This window comes from Musca vetustissima, unplaced genomic scaffold (genome assembly GCF_032173495.1).
Source record: "Musca vetustissima isolate MV318-11 ecotype Yass unplaced genomic scaffold, APGP_CSIRO_Mvet_v1 utg16946, whole genome shotgun sequence".
NCBI classification, from domain to species: domain Eukaryota; kingdom Metazoa; phylum Arthropoda; class Insecta; order Diptera; family Muscidae; genus Musca; species Musca vetustissima.
In genome coordinates this window covers 35,021-61,545 of record NW_026872653.1, presented here as the reverse complement: position 1 = coordinate 61,545, position 26,525 = coordinate 35,021, and the positions used below count along the sequence as shown (strand labels likewise).

Below are 26,525 nucleotides of genomic sequence, written 5' to 3'. Positions count from 1 at the left end.
AATGTTTGTAATTTTTCACACAGAAGTCTGGTTCCATTTGACCTTTTTAATATTGGCCTCTTCTTTTTTTAACAATTCTTTTTATAATTTATAAAAATACACGCAAATTTACACATATTTTACAACGGTTTCATTCAATGTTCATTTTTTGTTTCACATTTCAAATAGAAAAAAATCGCTAAATTGACATCACACCACATTCACTCTCTGCAAGAAAGAGCGAGATTGAGATTCACTCATTGCATTATTTAACGGTAACTTTAATATCTGTTGTTTGTTTTTGCTTTTTTTCCTTTGGCTTTGTTTCATTTATTTCGTTTCCTTTTCTTTTTATTATAAAAAATTGTTTCATGTTACCGTTCTTTACGCGCAAAATTATTTTTCTATTCTTTTATTTCCATGTTTTCTTTTATTATCTTGTTTGCAAATTCTCGCATATTTATTCGGCAAAGAACACAAGCACACACACAAAGCTGTTCATAGGATTGCGTATGTTTGCTATTTTTCTTCTTCTTTTTACCATTTAATATAAAAGCCGGATGCAATTTCAGTGGTTTGAGGTTCAAGTGTGTATTTCATGATAAATTTTACACAGAAATGTACTGAAATCGTTGTACATATGTATGTGTACATATACATAGTGTATATAATTATTTATATAGTACATAGAAGTGGTATATAAATTACACTTTTTGTGATTTCTTTTTGTTTGAGTGTCATATGTAACACTAAATCGATTTGTCTTTTTATTTTAATAATCGTTGGAAAATAGCAAGAGGAATTGTTAATGGCCTACACATTTTGAATATCAAGTTCAAAGTTAAAATTTCTAATTGACCTTCAACTAGTAGGAGACGTGACAGTGGGGAATTTCGCAAATGGGTTAAATAACTGGCGCCCAAGTAATAATCAAGTAAAAAAACGAAAAGGATATGTATGCTACAACAGAATGTAAGACCGGTGAACTCGAAATCAGACACTCAGGTTGCTGAATGGGCTATGGTCATGAAAATATCGTATATAGTTTGGCAAAAAATCCTGTATATACAGCACTAATGCACAAAAGAGCAATCGATAGCGGTGATGGCTAAACACGTATTCACTTTTCTTCAGTTTTGATGATGTCTCAGTTACGCTCTCACACACTTACTCTCACTTTAATTCTGTTCAACTCTGATATACAGCATGAGATGAAAATATATACAGGATGAGATAAAAAAAACTGCACCCAACTTCAGACTGCTGTCATTTCTAAGCCACTCGTCCGACAGCTGTTAAAATTATTCCAGTGACAGCTCATTATATTGTTTACAAGCGTACAAAAGCATTTTGGTGAGAATTTTCCAGAAAAAAAGTATTCGTGATAGTGTGATTTCTTTATATTTGGCTGTAAAACCACAAGTGGTTATCGTTAGAGCGCTCCAGCATTTAAATGTGAATAATCGCTCGTTAACGTGATACTGGTAGCGTAGTCCGACGGCAAGGAAGTGGACAGAAGAATACAGAAACATCAGCTGAAATGGTTCGAATAGTAAAGAAACTATTTGATCGAAACCCACGTCGCAGCGGCCGAAAAAATAGCTCGTGAGCTGAACATATCGCAATATTACATTCGGCAAATATTGAAAATTGAGCTCGTGGTAAAGCCATTGAAATTCCAAAAAGTGCAAGAACCGCAACAGAAAAAAATAGAGCTAAAGAGTTGCTTCGCTTGGCCGAAAGTGGTGAACTGTCGAATTTGGTTTTCTCCGATAAGAAAACATTCGTTGTATAGCAGTTTGTAAACAAACAAAATTATCGTGTTTACTTTCCAAAGAGGTCAGCTGAAATGTGCATAACAGCCGATGTAGTAATTGACCGCGGCATCAGAATAAATGCCGAATATTATCGCGAAAATATTCTGGAGGGTGTATTAAAGCCTTGGGTACGCAAATATTTTGGCCGCAGACCTTGGACATTCCAACAGGACTCAGCACCATCGTACTCAGCACGCGCCACCCAGCGCACAATGGCCACCAAAATCTCCGGATACCAATCCGTTGGACTATTGTGTCTGTCGGTCGCCTCAAGCAAGCACTTCGCCGGGAATGGGCCAAATTATCGCAGAGTAACATTCGGGCAGCATAAAAATTATGACGTTTGACTTTGTTGCAGTTTTTTATCTCACCCTGTATTTGAATACCGGTCGCTGTTTTGTCGGTAATTGATAAAATCATAGAGACGTTTTTATTTAATAAACTGCAAATCTTTTTAGAAAACAAACGATTAATGTAGGAATTTCAGTTTGGGATTCGAACAGGTTGTGGAACATCAGATGCTGTTGTAAATTGGACACACACAATTTTCAGTGAACTTAATAAGGCATTCAATGGCGTATCTGCAATATTTTATGATCTTACAAATGCCTTCGATCTCGTTGATCACGATATAATGTTACATAAAATTAGATATTATGGTATTTAAAAAATAGAAAGCAATATCTGGAAATTCGTGGCGAAAGAAGTTGTATAGGTTCAATAAATGTTACGGAACGAGATGCCACTTTAATAGTTTAATTTGCACGATTAAGCCGCTTACCAGTAAACCCTAAAAAACTCAAGTTATTCGATTTAGACTGCAAGCATCAAGACCAAATGCAGACAAATTTTGCATATACACTCAGTAGAAAAAGTCTGCGTAAAACCTTCCGCTTTACTTTATATGATATATGGCTAGTAGTGAGTCATCGAGTCTACTATGGATAAATATGCGTACCTTAAAATTGTAAAGGCAAGTTTAAAGAGGAGCGCGGAGAAATTGAGTCTGGAGAATGACTACTACTTCCAGCAGGATAATGACCCCAAGCACACTGCTGACATAGTTAAGCTTTGGATACTCTATAATGTCCTTACACAGCTTAGAACGCCGCCACAGTCCCCTGATCTGAACCCAAAAGAGCACCTATGGGATGCCCTGGAACGACGAATCCGATCGATCGCAAAATTACCTCTAAGGAAATGCTCAAATAAGTGCTGCAAGACGAATGGAACCAAAATCTCCTACAAAAACATCCAAGCAGGTCTTTTCGATGACACAGCGCTTAGCAGAAGTTTCCCGGAGTTACCGGGAAATTCCGACAGATTATGAAACTTAATTTTAGGTATATTATGTCAAAGAATAAAATATTCTACGTCAAATTCCACTACAAGTCCCAAAACAAACTATATATTTATATTCAATAGTTTTTTTTAGGAAATTTACATTATAAAATTATATATAATAACAACAAGGCTAAAAACTGATGGAGAACATTTTTGTTCCTTCTTAAACAACACTTGTTGTAAAAATGGGTAAAAACTAGTAATAAATACTATTTAAACCCAAAAATTATTTTTTTTAATTTTCCACGTTTAGGCTGATTTTTGAGTTTTAGTCTATTCTGAGACTTATAGTAAAACATTATGGCGAACATTCCTGTTTTTTTGATCTCAATTTCGTCAATATATTTACAATATATACATACATATATAATTAATTTTGGTTTCACAATTGCATATTATCCTTATGTTTATCCATTTTCAAATTTTCTAAATAATTGAAGTCTCTTTTTTTTCTAAATTTATAAAGTCTCTTTTAAAATATTACAAACATTTCATTGTTTTTCTTCGTTTTTTTGTCTTTTACATTTGCACTTGAAACAAATAACCGGTGTCGAATTTTTCAATTTCTAAGAATTTCTTATATATCCGGCAACGAACATTGTCCTTTATGGTGTGTCCTTTTGGAAACAACAACAAACGATTGGTTGGCATTTCTTTCGTTCAGGCATTTAATCGATTTTTCGCGTTATAATAATGAAACGATTTATATGTACTTTTTAAATATAGACATACTACATCGTTGTCGAGGGGCAGACAGACAAGCAGCCAGCTAGCCATACATTCACACACACACAAACACCCACGCACTTTTATATTAAATAATGGCTATGATATAATCATTAAAAATTCTTAAGAAATTTTTTTGTTAAAGAACTTTACTTTGCGGAACTCAACATGAAATGCTGCTGCTGGCCCTCCGGCATTCGCCTTCGCCCAGCCAGTGAAGAAGATAACAGTTTAAACTCTTTTAACTTCGAGGAGACACTCACTCTCACAAACGCGGAGAATTGACAAGGCTTTTTTTAGGAAAGCCAAGTCAATTAAAGGTAATCCAGTCAGTCAGTCAGCTAGCTAAGCAGCCAGCAAACTATATTAAAAAAAAGTTATTACAAATTATTTTCTTCTTTTTTTATTTTGCACAACACTTGATATGCAACGCCGCAAAGTATGCTATGAATTTTTTTCCAAGCACCTTTTGTTTGTGTATGTATTGCGAAACTGATTTGCCACTCACAAACGAACTCAAAGCAAAGTCGTCGTCTGTCTGGTGGTGCTGGCGCAGCAGCAGCTGCTGCTGCTGATGTTGTCGTCGTTAGTCAGACGAGTGTTGTTGTTGCTATTGTTATTTTGCTTGTTCTTTTTTGTGTTTGTCTTTCCTTCCTAGTTCATCGTTGAAGTGTTGTTGTTGTTATTGTAACATTCGTACGAATTAATAAAAGAAATCAACGAATTGGATTTTGATACAAACTTTGATAATAGTTGCTGCATATTTTTTTTAATATCTAAATAAGTTTGTATTATTTTTGGGCAAAGTTTGAATGAAAGCCTGACGGTTTGTTTCGGTTTTTATGCATTTTACTTTCAATTAGGTATTGTTGTCCAAGTCCCCAAGAATGTTCGTAACGCAGACGCTTTCAAACTCTCTGGAAACCGCGTCGTACACACATACACATATGGACATTTGAAATGTTCGTGAAATAACTTTTACTCAATACATTTTAGGGATGTCAATGGAGATTCATTGAATAACATTAAATGATCGCCAGCACAATTAGAATACAAATGTAAAACGTGGTAAATATCGGCGGGCTCAATCTGTTTATACCCTCCACGATGACATGAACTTTAAAAATATCTAAAACTGGCTGGGTATTTTATTTGTGGATTATTTTATAGTGTTGTGTTCTAGGTCGTTTTGGCCCCGAAAAAACTCACTCATATTAGAGAACGGGGCTAGGAACATCAACATACCGAAAATTAAATTAAGCAAAGCTAATAACATCAGGTTTGAAATCCGGAGAAGAATAGTGTTGGCCAACACATGTTACTATGGTCTGAGTAAGCAACTCAAAAGCACGGCCACCTCTGGCCAGGCCAATCTCAGACTCTACAAGACGCTGATACTACCCGTGCTGATGTATGGATCTGAAGCATGGGTACTTGCGCAAGCAGATGAGGCAACTCTTGGAGTTTTGAGAGAAAAAAATTCGGAAGATTTATGGGCCAATCTGTGTAGACGGTGAATATGGCCGTCGACCATCTATTCTCGGACATCGACATCTATTCTGCACCATCTATTCTCGGACATCGACATAGACGTATCGAGCTGCAGCGACTATGTTGGCTAGGACATGTTGTGAGAATGAATGAAGATACCCCAACTCAACTCACGCAGAAGGCCACGAATCCTGAAGGAAAGATCAAGTGGGAGGCAACATCTCAGAACATAGTCTTTCAAATTGGATGTTCTGCGCATAAGACCGACGTGCCTGGAATTTTTTTAATTCGGAACAAACGTAAGTAAGAAAGTAAGTATTGTATGGGACTGAGAACCATATTACAGCCACTCCCGTAAGAAATTGCGTTAATGACGTTCAAAATAAAAAAAAGGCCGGATTTTTATGTGGGTACTATATTAAAATAAGGATACAGTATGCAAAATCCGTATTCGTACACCCATGATACATCAAAAAATCATATATAATTCATGTTATGTAATATAAACATCAAAAATTGATAGGTTAAGTCAACTCAACCCTGAAGACAGATTGGAACGTCAAGACATAATTGTAAAATATTTCAAAAAATGTTGTCCACTTCGAGAAAGGAAATCTGTCTTCGAAAACCCCTGGATGACTGGGGAAATTCGGAACAAAGGTTAAGGTCGGAAACTCGCCGCAAGCAATTTTTCGAAAATGGACAACTAACTGTACGCTAAAAGGAAACAAATACATCAAAACAGGAGAACCGCTAAGCGCAACTCCTGGAAAATTTTCTGTGAACAGGTAGATAGCGCACATGACATTTCACAAATTAAAAATTTTCTATCAAAAACTCACACTCAACGCGTATCTCAGATAGATGAAGAATAGAAACAACAACAAAAACAAAAAGACTCCTTATCAAAAGCTCACTTCCCACCGATACTGACGAAGTAACGCTTCTAAAGGAAGGAAAAATACGAGGAACCTAAGATTGATGGATAAACGGTACGCGATGCATTGAAGAGTTTGTCATCATTCAAAGCAGCTGGACCAGACGTCTTCCCAGCTTTACTACAAAAAGAGGCGGGCTAAATGACACCATATTTTGCAGCACTATTTAACGCATGTATACGGTTTGTGTACACTCCGAGAGCCAGGGTTGTCTTCATACTCAAAACTAAGAAAGGACATATCGGATCATGATAAAGAGCAATATATCCAACGATACGCTTAAGTACAAACAACACGCGTACGTAAAGGGAAGGTGAGTAGAAACCGGCCTGCATGAAGTGGCACAGCACATTCGAAAAGAACATTTTTATTTTAGCTGTACGCATTAATATCGAGGGATCTTTCAATACTGTCAGCACTGAAACTCTTAGCCAGAATCAGCCACATTCTAAGGAATAGATGGATAAACTGTAGCCTACAAGACATAACTATCAGGGACAAAGTAGGACAAGGGACGACGCAGGGAGAGATTTCTATCACCACTGCTGTGGGTTACCACTATCAATAGTCTCTTAAGAACCTTAATTGAGGATGGGATTTGAATCCGTCTGTTATTCAGACGACTTTATAATACTTCTGAGGGGAAAGAATCCTAACTTGTTGTATAGGAAGGCTGAAACGGTGTTAAACATTGCCTATAATTGGGTGATGCCGATGGTCCTTAACGTAAATCCGGCTAAGACGGATATATGCAGTATGAAGAGCCCGTCTTTCAAAACAAAATGATAGTCATATCAAATTAAGGTACAATTATGGGAGTCATTCTATACAGGAAACTTAATGCAATGACCATATAAAAAAAACGGCCCACAGATGCTGGCATTTATGCAGAAGAACCGTAGAATCTAAATTGGCTCCCATTCATAAGATGATACATTGGATCTATAGGAGCATATTTTATCAATTGTAACATGCGCGTCAGTAGTCCGATGGACAGCAACGGACCATAAGTGTAATGTAAAAACCGTACACAAAGCCCAGAATATATGTTGCTTGGGTATATGGGGGCAATGCGGACAACTTTAGAGACTATTGTTTATACATTCAATTGATATCCAAATAAAATATGAATCTGCCATCACAGCTTTATGATTAAAGCAATGACGAGTGAATCGATACCAGACACAATATACAATACAAAATTTTAATATATAATATAATTGGAAGCTTGAGCAAAAATCACATGCTCTATAATTCTGATACCGGCCATATGGACGGAATTCCAGCACAAACATCCTCTGGTAAATGTTGGTACACAGATGGCTTTCGGCTAGTAGGAAGTACGTGACTGGGATTTTTTAAGAAACCAGCGAAAGAAATGTCACTTCGCTTGATCATACAGGCGGAGTTTCAAGCTATAACGGAGTGTCTAAACTGGTCAAGTTCAAACTCTGGACAAAATATAATGACGGATAGTAAACAAACTATAAAGGCACAAACCACTAAAACATTCAAATACAGAACTGTGATTGAATGCATAAAACCATGATCTTGCATGAGAAAGTAAAACCTACTCGCCAGAGTGATTTTTTAAGAAACCAGCGAAAGAAATGTCACTTCGCTTGATCATACAGGCGGAGTTTCAAGCTATAACGGAGTGTCTAAACTGGTCAAGTTCAAACTCTGGACAAAATATAATGACGGATAGTAAACAAACTATAAAGGCACAAACCACTAAAACATTCAAATACAGAACTGTGATTGAATGCATAAAACCATGATATTGCATGAGAAAGTAAAACCTACTCGCCAGAGTGATTTAAACCCCAACTGCCGTGAACATGTAAAAATAATAGCGTCGTATGGAGACTGAAAACCGAGAACCCCCAAAATATCGAAAATCCGGCATATCGTTATATGCGGGCTATACGAAAACTGGAAACCGATATAAATTATTTTATGAAGGAATTCAAAATATAAAATTATAGCCAAAACGTTACCCCTTGGGCATATTTTAAAATTGAAATTTTGATAATTGCTAGTAGGAAGAATGTGGCAATATTAACAATTTTTGGTAGGTAAAGTAGCTACTTATTAGAATTCAACATATAAAATACAAAAATGATAACCGTTTTTTTACTAGACTTGCAGATAACTTCCTAGAGGTCCTAGAAATATATTAATTATTGGTCTTCTATACCTAGAAGATCATTTAACTTCTAAAGGCTTTTATGGTTTCTATTCCATTATAAGACCAGTAATTGATATTCTATATATTTCTAAAGATATGTTTATATGCAATGGATACTTCAGCACCCATTCTATACCCCTCAAATCATGATTATTTGTTTATCAAACGAAACAGCTCGCCTGATTTTGAACCAAATTGTATTAATCTAAGTTCTGACGACTCTCTATCAGATGTATTTCATTCGGTGCTTTGGTACATATAGCAGTACCAAAGTTCGAAAAGTGAAAGAACTTCTCGGTCTTAGATTTTTTGGGTGCCCCTATTTTATTCCTTTCCTCAAAACTTTTTTTTTGTTCTGCAGGCAGTCCCTACAACACAGTGCTTGTTTATGGGTACACACAAAATTTCTAGATACCACCAATGATCACCATGCTATCAGCTACCTGAGTGTAATCATCAAAGATCATCCCTTCTTTTCCTTAAAATTGTGTATGTCACACATCTTTACATAGACTTTCCAACCATCAGTGATAATAATCATTTCTATTTCAAGGCATTCCTGCCCTTTAATTCTCATTCACTTCATATCCATGGCAAGGTATAACATTCACAGTGACCACCGTCTAGTTATCGCTTCTCGGCCTTATGGCTAAGATCAAAGTGTAGTATCTGTTCTTATCAGCTTAACATCTGATAGATCCTCCATCGGAGGACAACAAATGTTAAACTGATTTTTGGAAATTGACGAAAGTTCAAGGGGCTTGCTCCACTTTTGTCGCGGGTTGGCCCGGTATTGCAGTACCGCCGGGATTTCGGCCCAACCATAAATAAATACATTTCATAGTAGCCATTATTAGATAGAAAATTTTTTTAGGCAAGGCTTTTTAAAGGCATATTTTTCAAAGCCCCAATAGACGTGGATTTTTTGAAGGAATATTTTTTACTCTGCTAGAAAAGAAGGTTACGGATGGAAAAAAATTTTAAACCGGTATTTCATCAGTGCTGTTCAAAAGGGAACCCCTCTCCCCTAAATTTGTTTTTTTTTCTTTTTGTAAAATTCCCAATATTTAATAAATCTGTTTTTTTTTTTCTATTTTTATACCCTCGACCATAGTGTGGAGGGTATATTTATTTTTTCATTCCGTTTGTAACTCAACGAAATATTCATTTCCGGCCCTATAATGTATATATATACTTGATCAGGATAAAATTCTAAGACGATTTAGTCATGTCCGTCCGTCGGTTGTAATCACGCTATCTTCTGAAGGAATTGAGTCTTGTTAGTCAACGTTTAGGCATAACCCCCATATAAGGGTACCGCCCAATTTTCGATATTTTTGGGTTCTTGAGCGCGATTTTCAACCGAATTGTCTCAAATTTGGTACATTGGGTTATTTTTGGGTACCAAATATCTCCATTAAAAATCAAAAATATCAGTCCACTTTTTGTGGTAGCCCCCATATAACGATACCCCCCAATTTACGGTATTTTGGGGGTTTAAGCGCGTTTTTAAACCGAATTCGCTGAAATTTGGTACAATGGGTTCTTATTGGGTACCAAATTTCTCCACTAAAAACTATAAATATAGATCCATGATTTCGGGCAGCCCCCATATAATTCGCTATTTTGGGGTTCTTGAGCGCGTTTATTAACCGCTGTAATTACGTATTTTGTTGTCACATAGGGTAACAAATCTTCTTCCAAAAATTACTAATATTCGCCCCCATTTTAGGGTAGTTCCTATATAACTCCCTTCTTCTATTAAAATAGTTAGCTGATTAGTTCCGTGTGGGTTGTCCCCATATAGGCGTATTCTACCATAGTATAGGGGATAGTCGTTACTCGAAATAATCAGTTTTAACCTACAAATTATGGAATTCTACGACGATTTAGCCATCGGTTGTAATCATTCCTCTTTCTAAGGAAATCGTAATAAAAAACTCGAACCTGATGATAATGAAATATATCGGCCTTAGCATTTAGGCATCTCTCCCATATAATTGTACCTCCTGAAGGAAAGAATTGAGACACAAAATAAACATATTGGGTTCGAAATGGATATATGACAGTCATTAATTAGGCATAGCCCTCATTTAATTATAACCCCAAATATTCGATAATATCCAAACACTATGGATATTTTGAGGATTGTATATTCTACCATGCGTTATTAGTATCAGCCCACGCTTTGGGGTTTTCATTAAAAATTGCTGAAATTTGTATTTGGTGTACAGGGTTGCCCATATTCGCTCCACCGCACACAAGTCGCATAACAATCGATTTTCTGAAGAATTTGTTTCGGGGCGTTTGATGTCGAAAAGTGGTGATTGGGACTGGCCACCGCGTTCGCCCGATTTTACGCCGCCTGACTTCTTCTTGTGGGGATATTTGAAGTCAAAGGTTTACGTTAACAAGCCAAGGACCGTAGAAGAGCTCAAGGACAACATTCGTGAAGAAATAGCCACTATTCCGGCCGAAATGTTGGCAAAAACGATGGAAAATGCAGCAAAAAGGCCACAATACGTCATCAACGCCAGAGGCGGCCATTTGAGAGATATCATGTTCAAAAATTGATGTAAACAAATCTACTTGGAACAAATTAAATGATTAACATTGCCAACCGCCAAATTTTTATTTTTTTCTTTGATTAAAAAAAAAAATCATGGGTCCGTCGAATATGGGCAACCCTGTACATAATGTTTTACCTAAACCGGTTTGTAGAATTATCGGTATAGGTTCACTTTTTGGTATGTTCCCTATATTTTCAAGTATCTGTTAGTGTACCTATGGTGGTGGGTATCAAAAGTTCGGCCCGGCCGAACTTAACGCTTTTTCACTTGTTTATTTTTTTCAGTATTTTTAGCAATGGAACGAATTTCGCCTAAAAAATTAAAAAACAGTAAGCCATTATTTTATAATTATATATAAATTTATATTACGCCAATCTTCCCCTCGTAATTGTGACGCATTCCAATCGGCATCCCTAACCTTCAATGTTATACAAGTTCGAAGTTACGTACGCAACATATCCCCCCATTGTATTGAATTTCTATTTCTGTACACACATGAGTTGTATGTTTGTTTGCCTTTCATTGTAATTGTTGTTGTAATTAAAATAAATGTTACCGTTGTTGCTATTTTGGGGGTTGCGATTGCCAATGAGATGTGGAGGAGAGCAAAAATTTTTGGCGCCTCAGCACAAAGAGTAACGAAAAAAAATGAAACGAAATGGAAAAGAGACGAAACAACATTACCCTTAAACAACTTTAAGCCGTAATAAACGAAACGCGTGTACTATGTCAAACAATTTCGTATTGTGTTGTGTCGTGTGTTTGTTGCTGTTTTTGTTTTGCTGTTCCTTTTTGTTTGAAAATGCCGCTATTGGGGATAAATACAGTAATGCTAATATTGAGGTTTTTTGAGATTTAATTACTAAATCGAATGAATTGAAATTAATCACAAGATTACAACAATGAAAACATAAGGATTATAGATTTCCCCAATAACAATTCCCTGTAAAACAACTTGATTTTTTATCTTACTTTTGAAAATATTTTTTTATTTATATTTGATGAAATTTTTTTTTACAAACAATGTGCCAATGGCTGTACATATTTCAAATTCGCCGATAAAGTTGACAACACTGTGCACAATTAAAAAACATTAAGAAATTTTGTGACTACAAAAATGTGAACCGGAACAAAAGTGGAAAACGGCAAATCTACCAAAGAAAAAGACTGCAATTTTAAATTTCAACTAGAATAAGATGTTGGCGTTATTATTTGACATTCATTTAACACACAAATTGTATATAAATATTATCTGTCAAGGATGCCGACTAATGGAAATGGAACATAATTTAAAAAAATCGTTATAATTTTGTTTTTGAGACTCTCCGAAACCTCCCATATAAAATAATTTCAAAAATAAGCTCATTTATTAGTGTACATCACACTTTTGAATGTATGGAAAATTCAACATAGATTTTTGTCTTCAGGGTAGCCGATATTCCAATTTTGAGCCTCATTGGTATGAAAATTAGATTTGGACTTTCAAGATACCTTAAAATAAGGTTCGGAAAACGCAGCTTGAACCATCAAAATACTTACAGTGGACAGGAAATAAACAGTTTGGATCTTGGAAGGTGTTGGCACATCGAAGCAAATTATCGAGGTTTCTTCTGTATAACTGGTCATGTGTCGTTAATTTAATATGTTTACCTGTAGTCTTTAATTTGAAATAAACATATCACCTGATACCAGTGCATTTTTAAGCGATCACAAAGTACCATTATTGGATAATCGGCAGTTCAGGCCTGTTGGCGCCCAATCATGAAACAAATGCTTGGTCAATGGAACCCCCTCTCCCTATTCTATATTTGAAATGCGATTAAGAAGCTTCAAAAGAAGCTGAATGAGGGTATATATCATAAAAGAACATTTATCGTAATGTAAACTAGAGCCCCGACTTGAGTCGTCCCGATTTGCCTGGTTGTGGTAGGAAATTAGTGTGTGATTCGCCAGAGTACATTAAGGACGTCAAAATAAAAGAAAATTAATAAGTTTGGAATTAAAATTGGACGTAATAAAACGTTTTAAATCGGGAGAAAAGGCTGTTAGTAAAGAAAGAGCTTTTGGACTAGCCCCTACAACAGTACGAACAATTTGCAACCGAGACAGTGATAAAATAAATCCATTAGCTGTAATTGTCACACCACTCCAATCTAAACAAGATACTATAGCAAGAAATCCCTTATTGGTTATGACGATCGTGATCAAAATAAGCGAAGAATGCCACTGAGCAAGGACGTAATAAAAAATAAAGTTCTTTCTATTTACTTCAACTTTAAAAAAAATTCTGCATTCTGATTCTATCGAAGCCAGTAATGGTTGGTTTAACCGCTTTAAAACACGGGCAAATTTACATAATGTGGCATTAAAAGGAGATTCATCCGGCGTGAGCTGAATGCCATTATTGAAAAAGGAGGGTATTCTGCTAAGCACGTTTTGGAATGCCGACGAGAACTTGTCAAAAAATGAGAAAGCATGCCCTGGATATAAAGCAGATAAGGATCAGGTAACACTTCTTTTGGGCGGAAACGCAGAAGGATATTTTAAATTTAAATTTTTCTTGATAATCCAAGAGCAATAAAAAGTATAAACAAAAAAGACATCCCGGTACACTCTAATAAAAAAATTTGGATGGCCCTGTTTAAATATTGGTTAGAAAATTGTGCCATTCCTGAGTTTTAACGCTATTGTTCCTCTCAACAAATTTAGTTCCAAATGCTTTTATTAGACGATAACGCACCAGGACATCCAACTTCTGCAGATGACTTATCGGAGCATGTAAAAGTTGCCGCCCAACACAACATCACTTATTCAACCTATGGACGAGGGTGTAATTTCGAACTTTAAACTGTACTATTTACGCCGAACTTTCCGCAAACGTCTTGATTCAATATACCAAAATTATCAACTCTCTATGAAAGACTTCTGGAAAAACTACAACATAGTGAAAGTCATAGGAAGTATACATTTATCTGGGGAAGAAGTTAGAGCATCCTCCTTGAAAGGGAGTTGGCGGCAATTATGGCCAGCACTTATTGATGGAGACGAATTTGGCTAATTTAGCTAGAGAAGCCGAATCAGAAGGAATGGAGGAATGTGATATTAATGAAATTTTTCTGTCTCAGGATGAGGAGCTTGATAATGAATATTTATTATCCATTGATATTCAGCATGTTTCAGAAGAAGATGCCAAAATAAGTGATGATACATTAGAAGAAAAAAATTAACAATCGTCAATATTTCCAAAGCTATGCAACTAGTTTCCCTTGCAATGGATATATTTTCTGAAAACGATCCTGACGAAAACCGTAGCATTCTGATCAAGCCATTAGTTTTTACAGACCATCCAATCAAATGGATATACGTGTTGTTGATTTCGAACGATATACAATTTTATATTCTATAATTATGTCGATTTAGGTACAAATCTTTATTTATTCCATTTTTTGAGTATTTCAATGAAAATTTCAACAAAACATCATTAGCAGTTTCATTGGAATTTGTTATTTTCAACATTTTGTTGCATAGTGTAAATTGGTATAATTGAAATTTGTAGAAAATATGATTTTTGACACATACAACAATTCCACGAAATAGAGAGTAAATCATGCCAATCTCCAAAAAAAAGAACTCTATTTCGCTAAATATGGAGTCAGCACGGAATCCCAATTTGTTGGGAAGTTTATTAAAGCCAACTCAAAACAAAACATCAATTTAAAGAGACGTGTTATTTACCAAAATATTTGAAACCCCCCTTTTGCATTGTTTTGAATATTTTCTCCAGTAAATTAAAATTCAGTGCATTTTGTATATGTATAGAAAAATGTGATTCGATTTGCTTCATTTTGAGTTGCGTCGCGATTCTCCGGTCCCCATCAACGACGCAAGTCGGGGCTCTAGTGTATTCTTATTATCTATCTAAACATAGACCTATAGGGACATTTTCTGTCAGGATGTCTTTTGGCCTTTGAAAGAATTAATTACTAAATTACTGAAATTTAGGATGGAATATGTAAGTCTATAAAACGGGAACAAAATACTCCTTATTAACCCAGATATGCCGTGTATACTACGTGTCTATGGTTAAGTTGTTTTGTTTACTGCACCTTAAATTTTCTAATCAGGATGATGAGACAGAACATAACCGTTTATAAAGCGATATGTTCTATAGAGCCTCTACAAGGTGATTAGAACAGATATCGTACAGTAAACACACAATTTTAGGCATAACATATGTACTACATGTATGGGGCTTTAACACATCAGACAGGACAAATGAAAAAACTAATTTTGATATGATCAAGAATAAATATACTATATATACTTAGATTTTTATTCTTTGGAAGATATTATTTCTCTAGAATTTGAAAAATGACATTGACAGATCTTTTTATAGATGACATGTAGAGGGTTCCCAAATAATGGGTCTTACTATAGAAGATCCTCGTTTTTGTATAAAAAACCTTAGAACACCTCCAGAAGGTATTTTGTTTACGGGAGACATCGAAAACATAATCCATATATATAGTTTTCTATATACTAAACCCTTAACAAGCTCTATAGGTATATTATAATATATTCCATTAATAAAATATCTCAACATAAGGGCTCATTTCCTATTATTATAAAGCTTTATCTTTCGCATCGCGACCTAAAATAAAATTAAATATTAGTATATTTCTGGCATATTTGAAGTCCAATAATGACAATAGACCATAAACTCTATCAATGTTCCTTTTTACATAGAGGTTTAACATCCTATAGCACTATGAAATTTTTAATTTATAGAATATCTGCATTTTCTTCCTCTTTCCTTTTAATCTCATTTTCTTCCTCTTATCCTCCGTTTTCCCTAGATGAAGTATTTATTTATGTACGAGTATATGACCACTTGCCATCTTACCTGAAAATTTATTGTTGCTGTAACGGCTCTCATCGACTCCGCATAATTCCTTAGAATGTGTTCGTTGTGTAAACTGGTTTGGCGCCAGTCGTACAGGCTTTCCACTTTTTGGACACAAAGTTCGCAAATGTTTTTGGGTAGAAAATCTTCTTTGGCAATCTAGAAAAAAAAAACGATTTGCAAAATGGGAAGAATGTGGAATGGCATCAATGAGGTCAAAATGCAAGAAAATGAAAAAAACAAGACTTGTTGAGGGGTGGAGGGGCAGGAGCAGATGAGTGCTACTTACATTAACCGGCATTAGCAAACGTAACTTATAAACGAGATTACGTTGTTCGGCTTCCTTTTCGAACAGGTGAATTTTGGCGGGCCCATTACGTAGCGAACACAGGCGGCATAATTCGCCAAAGGTTGCAAAGTTCAGATTGGCATCGTAATCGTGTGCGTTGATGTTGACGATTTGTTGGGATTGCTGCTGTTGTTGTGTTGGTTGTTGTTGTTGCTGCTGCTGGGGCTGTTGTTGGTGATGCACTGTTTGTTGTTGTTGCTGATGATGATTATGTTGTTGCTGTTGTTGTGTTGTATGATGTTGTTGTTGATGCTGCTGCTGTTGTTGTGTTTGTTGTTGATGTTGTTGTTGCTGCTGTTGATTGCCGTTATTCAACATAACTATACGTTTTCTTTTTATTTTATTCTACTACGGTCCACCATTTAGTATTTCGTGGGGCGTGAATATAATAACTTACTAAATTAAAAAATTATAGTTCATCTACTTTAAATCACAGTCCAGTTTTGTAGTTAGTTTCACTTTTCTCGGGTTATCTGGTTAGGAATTTGAAAATTTTAAATACTGGAGGATTTTTCTCAATGAAGTTCTTAATTAGATTATAAATTCGTTTCACCGATTTATTATTGATCAAACGTGGGATTAAATATGAGGGATTCTATATATATTTATGGCCTAGGTTAAGTTGAATAGAGGGATGATTTATACCACTACATGTCCAAATGTAGGACAAACTCTTAGGACGAACCCCAAACCCGTAAAATAGAAAAAAAGTGCTTCCTGTCGGCTGATAGCAATAGAAGGCATAGCCTACCCGAATTCAAAGGTGGCTGCCAGAATCCATATAATATAAAACCAGTAAGGACAGTTCAAAAGTTGGATGGTGCCGACTATTTGATACCCTTCACCACTTTGGGTACCAACGGGAAATTTATGAAAAATTTAATGCCAATCATCGAGCAAAATATGTATAAGATCTATATATAAATGGGGGTATTTGTGCAACCGCCATTTGGTATGCTGCAACACAGTGCGCTATCCGAAATCTATCTCGACACAAAATCGAATTTCCGATTTCAACAACAAAATGTCGTGCAAATAGAACAGGATGTGAGCTATATTTAAATCTGAACCGATCTCAAACTTAACCAAAGCATTTTACACTAAATTCCATACCTGCTGCTAAGTTCCGTGAATATAGAACAAACATAGAATCCTCGGTGTGCCTTTTACATAAAATCGGACGAAACTATATCTGGGAGCAATATCTAAATCGAAACTGATTTCAACAAAACTTCACGGACATCAACCTACAGTAATTTCAATACGGATGTCAACCTGTAGTAACTTCAATACGCTATGCTAAATTTTTTCTCAATCGGACAAACATTGACAGTATAGTGTACCATTTATATAAAATCCGAGGAAACTATATATGGGAGCTATATCTCAATCTGAACCGATTCAAACAAAACTTCGCATACATAAATTTGGACCTAACTCGGCCTAAATTTGACTCTTTGGCGTTCCATTTACATAAAATCGGCCGAAACAATATATGGAAGCTATATCTAAATTTGAACCGATTCCAACAAAACGTCGCATACATATATCTTGACCTAATACAGTACTTTTTCTCAATCGGACCAATATTCAGTACCCTGTGTATATATAGGAGCTATATCTTCTGATTCCAACAAAACTACGCATACATCTATCTAGATAATTCAGGTGTAACATTTTGTATGGTGTTCCATTTACATAAAATTGGACGAAACTATATATAGGAGCTATATCTAAATCTGAAGCGTTTTTTCCAAATAAGTGACAAGTGCCAAATTTCATCCAAATCGGATCATAAATGCGACATGTACCTTGTGCACAAAAATACATGGATGGACGGACAGGCATAAATCGACTCAGAAAGTAATTCTATGCATATTCTCAAAAGGAACCATGGGTCTATCTCGATTCCTTTTTCCTGTTACAAAAATATACACTGTACCACAGTGGTGAAGGGTATTAATACGAGCGAGGTTGCCAGGAGTCACAACAGAGACGAGCTTAGCTATGCAGTGATCGACGAAAGCAATGTGTTCATTGATCTGAGCATCTGCGGTTTCAAGGGGGGCTATAAAATCAATCAACCTATCAAATGTATGCTAATGAGGAAAAGGGACGTTCCTCAATTACAAAAGGCAACGATCTTCGTTAGATATTGAGGCAACGAGTTCACGTCAGAAAGCAAGGTCGAAAGCAGGTGATACTCAACTTGTGGTAGGATCTGTCTAGGCCTACCACAAGTTGAGTATCAATGACAAGTCTAATCAAGGGCAAGGCACATTACGTGTCCAATGAGTGAGGAAGCCGAGGAGAAGATAACCGACTCCAAAAAAGGTCCTCCATCTGTGTGAGACGACAACACTGGCTCTGACGGAAAGAATAATTAAAGGTTATATACACATCGGCTCTGACCTTGGATTATCAAAAACAAGGATTAAACCACATGAATCATATCGGTTAAAAGCAACACATTTTTACCGACCACATCGTGGAATTGATTAGTTATCCGTCATTACATGCCTGACTTTAAACGTCAAGAAAATAATGTGTAGTGCATGATTTTCTTCACCAGAAGATACCGGCTCAATCAGAGAGGAAAAAGTACTTCGATAATTAGTTTCAGCGCATCAAAAGAGGAGGGTATATTGAAAATTGAGGAGGGCTCGGAAAACTCAAGATTTATTTTTGAGAAGCTCCATTTGACATTTTGCTGCAGTTTACAATTCGGCGGATATTTGAACTTTATTTTTTTTCGAAAATGAGGTAGGATCAACAGTTACGCTGAATACATTTCGAGATGATTAATGATTTGGTATGCTCGGATTTATATAGTATTGAGCTGTACAAAATATCATACAATCTAAAAACCAATATGTATTGCTACGCGAAATATTTCCGGTTCGTGTTATCTCTTGAAGATGTGATCACAATTAATCCACAAGATCATGTGATTGGAAACCTTCCAAATTCTCCATTTGGGACTGAATAAAATATATAGACAAGAATTCAATAGTCCAACCACAAACTAACTTCAAAGATGCAATTCCCAAGGCTATTGAAGATGTTTATGATATTTATGGAAAGTGGTATTTTTGAAGAAGGCATCATTAGAAGAGACCGATGGTTTCCAACTTCGAATTTAATATAAGTTTGGAAAGAATGTATTATTTAAGATTAAGTAAATTCCAATTGAATGGAGAGATATGTCTTCTTTTCATCGATTTTAAAGAATTTTTATGCACAATTTAAGCATTTTTCAACTTAATCATTTTAATAATCCTTACTTCATTTTGCAACTCACTGTACGAATGTAGCGCACATTAAAATCAACTCATTTTCAATTGAGCATCGGCAACAAAATTTCTTTTATTAGTCAGCAAAACAATTCTCCATCCATCCAACAGTTCGTTAACATTGTGCACTTCTATCTTCTTTTTTGTTTGTTGGTGTGCAACAAACGAAATGTAGTTCCGCATAAAATATTGCCAGCACGTTTTCTCAAATAATATTGAGTAGGGGATACCCCTATATTAGAGTGAGACAAAACATAAACATGCATTTTAAAGCGGTGAGAGAATACATTTTAGTTGTTTACCTCATTTGCAGAGAAAAGAATTTATGATTGTGTGATGAGGATGCCAGATAATGGAAACAGCGAATTTATACAAAATACCCAAGAAGAAATAAATGATTATGATAAAGGTCCTGAACATACATGCGCTTAGCATTCTGGTAGGACATTAAACTGTGAAAAAAGAATCCCAATTCGCACGTATTGCGAAATTCTATTCAGAGCGACTATACGTATCTAGTCTGAACATATATAAAAGAAATGCATCGGTTAAGAACTATATCCAATTATAAAGAGCATTAGAGTTACATATTGGACGCCACACATGACCAATAAAAAGTGCAATAAATAAATGTCTACTGGGAACGAAATTGTTTACTGATACACACACACGGTGCAAAAAACAAAGGCTACAATATGTCTTCTCGACCGAAATATAACAAAAAGATTATTAGATTATCTGTAGTTCGATCTCTCCCTGAAGGAATGAATTTGGCAAATGATACACAGATACGGAAAATTCCGACTGTGAAACATTGTTGCTTCTGTCGAAGGGAAACCCACCACAAATCCTTAAAATTCCATGTCAGCTTTTGGTCTGTTCCCATACTGCAAGAATCTACTACTTTTTACTACGATAACGAATTTTCCTTTATGATATCGAAGAAAATAGTAAAATCTAGACCATTTGTAAATAGCTTGCAATGTAGCCACACGAATTCTATCCCTGAATAATCTATGGGTCCACTCTTTCAAATACCTCCCCCAGTGTATGTCTTATATTAAGATTTTTACCCATAGCCTTATAGCTAATGAAGGTATATACACCTTGCTACGGCAAAATGTTCCGTTTTTTTTTTTTTTTTTTGAATAAATCCGTTTCAGAAAATATTTCATCGATTTACAACTATACGTCCGCCTGTCTGGCTGGTGCACACGATAACTCTCGAAGGGAGTAGACGTTTTCATCCAAACATTGCACATCTTAATATATCTTCCAAACTTAAATCATGTTCGAAGATGGGACCCATCGGTGCACTCCTTCTGATACCTTCCACACAAAATGGTGCTGATTTTACTGAAAATTAATTGTATATCATTCATGAACTAAACTTTGCACAACCTAATATTTTATGGGACTCATATGGGACCCATCGATCCAGTCCTTCTGGTCAAAATTTTGAAAATTTGTTAATCCAATAACAATCGTTTGGAATGTCCGATAGAGTTGGGTAGTTCCGGAAAGAACTAGTTCATTGGAACTGCTCCGAGAAAGGAACGATCGGAACTAGTTCCAACTCTTTAATTAACATAGTTCCTTTTTCTGATCTCGTTCTTTTTTCTTTTCCTTTTTCTCGTTTTTTTCTGATCTCGTTCCTTTATTCCCATATTCTGCATTCGTTGGTATTTCAAATTGTGTAAATAGTTACGTTTAATTTTTTTGTTTTAAATATTTTTATTTATTTATAAAAAAAAGTATTTTGTGCTTATCGTCCTACAGTTGAATTCTGTGGCTTCATTTCATTTTCTTCTTTTTTCATTTTTGCAATTTTTACATTTATTAACAAATCAACACGGAACTATGTGAGCGAAAAAGGAGTCGAAACTATATGGAGCAAAGGAACTATTTGAAGCAAAGGAACTGTATATAGGAACTATATGGAGCAAAGGTACTATATGGATCAAAGGAACTATATGGAGCAAAGGAACTATATAGAAAAAAAACGAAAAAAAAAACAAAAAGAACGATGAAAGAGAGATTCAAAGGAACTATGTAGGAGTCGGAACTATATAGAGCAAAGGAACTGTATGGAATAAAGGAAATATAGGGAGCAAAGGAACTACATTAAAGAACTAGTTCTTTTTTAAAAAAGGAACGAGAAAGATCGATCCGCTAAGTGAACAATATACGCACATTGTAATATTTTATACAAACTTAAATAAACTTCGAAGATGGATCCCTCGGATCACACCCCCCACCAAACTTTGCACAATCTAATATTTTAACCTGGACTTTTTGCTCTACACCTTCTAATAATTGCCCACAACATTTTGAAAAATTTTAAATCTCATATGAAGCGAAAGAAATATCCTATTTCATCGAAACTTTGTACAACGTATCTTACCTTACATAGATCAAGTTCGAAGGTGGCACAAAGGATCAACATTTTACAAAACGTGTAAATTTAATTTAAAGCGAATGAATAACCGATTTAAACCATTATTTTTACATCGTAAAATTTTACCAAACCTACTTTAAATCCGAAGATGGGGACTACTGGGTTCTTAGTGCAAACTCTTCTGGTACCACGGATGGTCAACGCCTTGAAAAAATATACTTTTTATACAACGAATAATAAAACCTGTGTATAATTCCGTAGACTGAGGTTATATATCTCACGGCAACACCGACTGACACTTTTTAATTCTTTTTCTTAAATTTTGTTGAATGTTTTACTAGTTTAGTGTGATCAGGAACGGGCTTGGAGTAAATAGTTGCAAAAATAGTAGATTCTTATACCACGGTCTAGTGGTTCCATTTTCCAAAAACTACAACACTGATAGTGCTACATTATTACACAACCAATACTAGACGAGGATCTTGCTTCTCATAAGTAGTACCTAAGCTCAATCTAATTTCAATAAAATCGAGCCCTTTTTTATTATTCTATTTTTCGGGGCATAGTTTGTAGGTGGGGCCATAGGGAATAGTCTTAGTGAGTTGGTTATGTCTTCTGCTAAGCCGAGACACTTATTGTTAAGGGTAAAGTAAGTGCATGATAAGTTATGACGTAAGATAGGTTTAAGCCGTTTAACCTGTTATAGATGTAAGATTTGAATTAATAAAATGGCCGTAGGCTAAAAATCGAAATCGAAAATCAATAAAATCGAGTTTGAACTCCCCGACTATGATTCGTTTAGCGAACACTGAAGGCTTAAGATCATTACCCACGCTTGCCCAAGTTGATGGACTTAGATCATAAGATGTATCCTAGTTTTTTATAAAAATGTTCAAGCTTCAATTTATTTATAATAAAATAATTAAAAATTTACAACAATCTGGTAACACCATTTAACTTAATTTGAGAGATAGTTGGTAAATGAGTAGTGGAGCAAGAATGTTTTGGTGCTGGCACGAAAATGACGTTTTTCCGGAAAAGCAGTGAAAAGCAATTTTCGCGGAAAAATGCACCAAGCGAATGTAACACCATAGCCATAGTGAAATTCATTGTTCTCGTTTTTTGGGCAAAATGACCAACACCACCTTCCCCCACACCCACTAATCTTGGGAAAAATCGATAATGCAGCCAATACCAACAATGCAAAAATTAAAGAAATTGATGGTTTAATTAATAAATAAAATGAAATTTACATTAATAGGGAGGGATGAATCTCCTTTTAGAAAATCAGCACTTTTTTGTTTGAACTTTTTTTCATGCCACCATATTTGAGATCATATCTGGATTTGGGTTATTTTTTTTATTTGTATTTATTGCATTGAACTTGTTTTCTTTTCTTTTTTCTTGGTCGTATTTTCTCCAAATACCAAAACCACAATTCGAGGGAATGCAGCTCTTTTTTTCTTATTCGATTAATTACATTTCATGCCAATTTGTGTTTGTCATGTGTATAACTATGTTATTGGAGCAAGTGGCACATATTTTTTTCTTTTGGAATTTTTTGGATGGTTATTGGTTGGGAGTAATCCAATTGGATTTTCACTGGGCTTCCATCAATCACATCACTTAACCGACGGAACAACCGAACACCGAATCGGCAACAAGACAATTTGCAAATTACCGCTGTGACCCATGCAATGGGCAATGGGACAATTACTACTGAAGTGAGTTAGTTGTTCCTCGTCGTCATCGTCGTAGTTGTTGGCAATGCAATTTTTTTTTGTTGAACGACCGAGAGTGAGCAGTGTTCGGTGCATGAACAACAAATCGTGTCAACAACACTTGAAATGCAACTTTTAAATGAAAGTGTGTGTGTGAGAGTGTTGTTGCACCAATTCTCTCATACTCTCGCTCGCCATACTGAGTTCTCTGGGAAAAAAACTTATCCAGAATATAGGCAAATGTGGAATGGGTATGATATGCGAATACGAGGAAATTTGGTAGGATGGGATACATTTTTTTGGAACGAACTGTTGGATTCATTCGGTAGGCAATAGTAAAGGATATGAATTTGTTTTTTATATAAAATAAAATGTGTCAGTCGGTGTTGCCCGACAGGTATATACCCTCAGCCTATGGTTTGCGGAGGTCTATGGGTTTTACGAGGACAGTTCGGAAAGTTCTTAGCCTATCACAAAAAAAATAAACCGCGTTTTGGAAACTTCGGTGTATGAACACATGTTAAATTTTGTTTCGATCTGGCAACTCCTTCATATAGAAACAAGTGTTCCAAAAAGGCACATCCGCAATTTTTTTACAGAAAGCACACATTTCTAATTTCTCCATTGTAAAAATTGCGGATGTGTCTTTTTTGAATACCTGTTTCTATATGGAGGAGTTGCCAGATCGAAACAAAATTTAATATGTGTTCATAACAGAGATGGCAACTCCTTTGTGTGTTTGACCCTTTGTGGGCAACATACCAGAAGTAATGGACCAATGGGCCCCATCTTCGGACTTGATCTAGACTAGGTAAAAATAGTAGGTTTTGCAATCGAAGAGTCCGTTCGCATGATATTATAAAATTAAAAATTTTTGACCATTTTGTATGGGAGCTACCAGAAGGAGTGGTCCTGTGTGTCCCATCTTGGAACTTGATTTAAAATTTGAAAGAAATTTTACGATATGCATATTTCGGATATTCCATACGTTTTTTATTGAATCAAAAAAATCAATATTTCGACCCTTCATGGGGAGGTGCCAGATGGAATGAACCGATGGACCCCATTTTCGAACTCAGTTTTAATTGCTAAAAATACGACAATTTCCAGAGGTTTTGAACATTCCATTTGCTTAATATTGCATTTTTATAAATCAAAAATTTTGAATTTTGTGGGAAGGTACTAGAAAAGTCTAATCTTCCAACAATATACAGGCTTGGTAAAAATATTAGGTTGTGCAAAGTTTGGTCCACATCGGATAGATCGTATAATAACACAAACAAATTTTCAGCAAAAATGTTGTCCATTTTGTGTGGGTGGTATCAGAAGCAGTAAGCCGATTTGTCCCCACCTTCGAATTTGATATAATTTGGAAATAAATATTACGATGTGCAAATTTTCGATTAAACGGTTACTCCGTTCGAAAGTTACCGTGCGAGAGACAGACATTTGTAAATCGATTCCAAAGTGTTCTGAAACGGCTTTTGGTTCAAAGAAACATGGGATCAAAAACTAATAATTCGTTGAGGCACATTTTTGCCGTAGGGAAGTGTATACAGGGTGAGATGAAAAACCAACTTCAGACTGCTGCCATTTCTAAGCCACTCGTCCGACAGCTGTTAAAATTATTCCAGTGACAGCTCATTATATTGTTTACAAGCGTACAAAAGGATTTTGGTGAGAAGTTTCCAGAAAAAAAGTTATTCGTGGTGGAATTCAAGCGTGATAGTGTGATTTCTTTATATTTGGCTGGAAAATCACAAGTGGCTTTCATTAGAGCACTCCAGCATTTAAATGTGAATAAATCTTTTGTGTCTCGTACCATCGCTCGTTACCGTGATACTGGTCAAGGATGTGGACTGAAGAAACAGTAACATCAGCAGAAATGTTCGAAAAGTAAAGAAGCGACTTGACCGTAACACGCGTCACAGTGGCCGAAAAATGGCTCGTTAGCTGAACATATCGCAATATTCCATTTTGCAAATATTGAAAAATGAACTCGGGGTAAAGCCATGGAAATTCCAAAAATTGTAAGAACTTACACCGCAACCGAAAGAAAATAGACTTAAAAGAGCTAAAGAGTTGCTTCGCTTGGCCGAATGTGGTGAACTGCCCAATTTGGTTTTCTCCGATGAGAAAACATTCGTTGTCCGACAGTTTGTAAACAAACAAAATGATCGTGTTTACTTGCCAAAGTGGTCAGCTGAAAATGAGCATCTTCGGTTGACCATCAGAACTCAAGCACCTCCATGGTGATGGCGTGGGCCGCCATAACAGCCGATGGTCGCTCTTCGCTCGTATTAATCGACCGTGGCAGCAGAATAAAAGCCGAATATTATCGCGAAAATATTCTGGAGGGTGTATTAAAGCCTTGGGCACGCAAACATTTTGGCCGCAGACCTTGGACATTCCAACAGGACTCAGCACCATCGCACTCAGCGCGCACCACCAGAGAATGGTTAGAAAATGAGGTTTCTCGCTTCATTTCCAGCCCACAATGGCCACCAAAATCACCGGATACCAATCCGTTGGACTATTGTGTCTGGTGTATTTTGGAAAGCAAGATGGCACTAAAAAATACCAAAGTGTCGATCACCTCAAGCAAGCGCTTCGCCGGGAATGGACCAAAATACCGCAGAGCAACATTCAAGCAGTGTGTGACGGTTGTTTGAAGGCCATAATTAGTGCCGAAGGTGACCAATTCGAACAAATTAAAACTTATTCTAAAGTTTGATGCTATCTCCGACATTTTTTTGCTTTCATTCAATAAAATTTAACAAAAAAAGTAAAAATGATGGCGTTTGA

The 26,525-nt window shown here is 35.9% G+C and overlaps 1 protein-coding gene, 2 long non-coding RNA genes and 1 other non-coding gene across 4 annotated transcripts in view; 2 read left to right on the top strand and 2 right to left on the bottom strand.

Annotated features, from left to right (window-relative positions):
- LOC133335544 (uncharacterized protein DDB_G0289975-like) overlaps positions 1–16,626 on the bottom strand; it is a 24,081-nt gene extending 7,455 nt beyond the window's left edge. Inside the window, exons 1-2 of the mRNA XM_061543887.1 lie at positions 16,249–16,626; positions 15,960–16,118 (exon numbers count right to left, since the gene is read on the bottom strand). Coding sequence (XP_061399871.1) covers positions 15,960–16,118; positions 16,249–16,626 — 537 coding nt within the window. The remainder of the gene's footprint in view (positions 1–15,959; positions 16,119–16,248) is intronic.
- Positions 1,181–25,566, top strand: LOC133335722 (uncharacterized). The gene is made up of 2 exons (XR_009754533.1): positions 1,181–1,354; positions 25,421–25,566. It is a non-coding gene; the product is annotated as an uncharacterized LOC133335722 (long non-coding RNA).
- LOC133336646 (U2 spliceosomal RNA) lies at positions 9,116–9,312 on the top strand. The gene has a single exon (XR_009754554.1). It is a non-coding gene; the product is annotated as a U2 spliceosomal RNA (small nuclear RNA).
- On the bottom strand, positions 25,274–26,525 carry LOC133335649 (uncharacterized). The gene is made up of 2 exons (XR_009754530.1): positions 25,720–26,525; positions 25,274–25,562 (listed from the first exon to the last, which is right to left on the bottom strand). It is a non-coding gene; the product is annotated as an uncharacterized LOC133335649 (long non-coding RNA).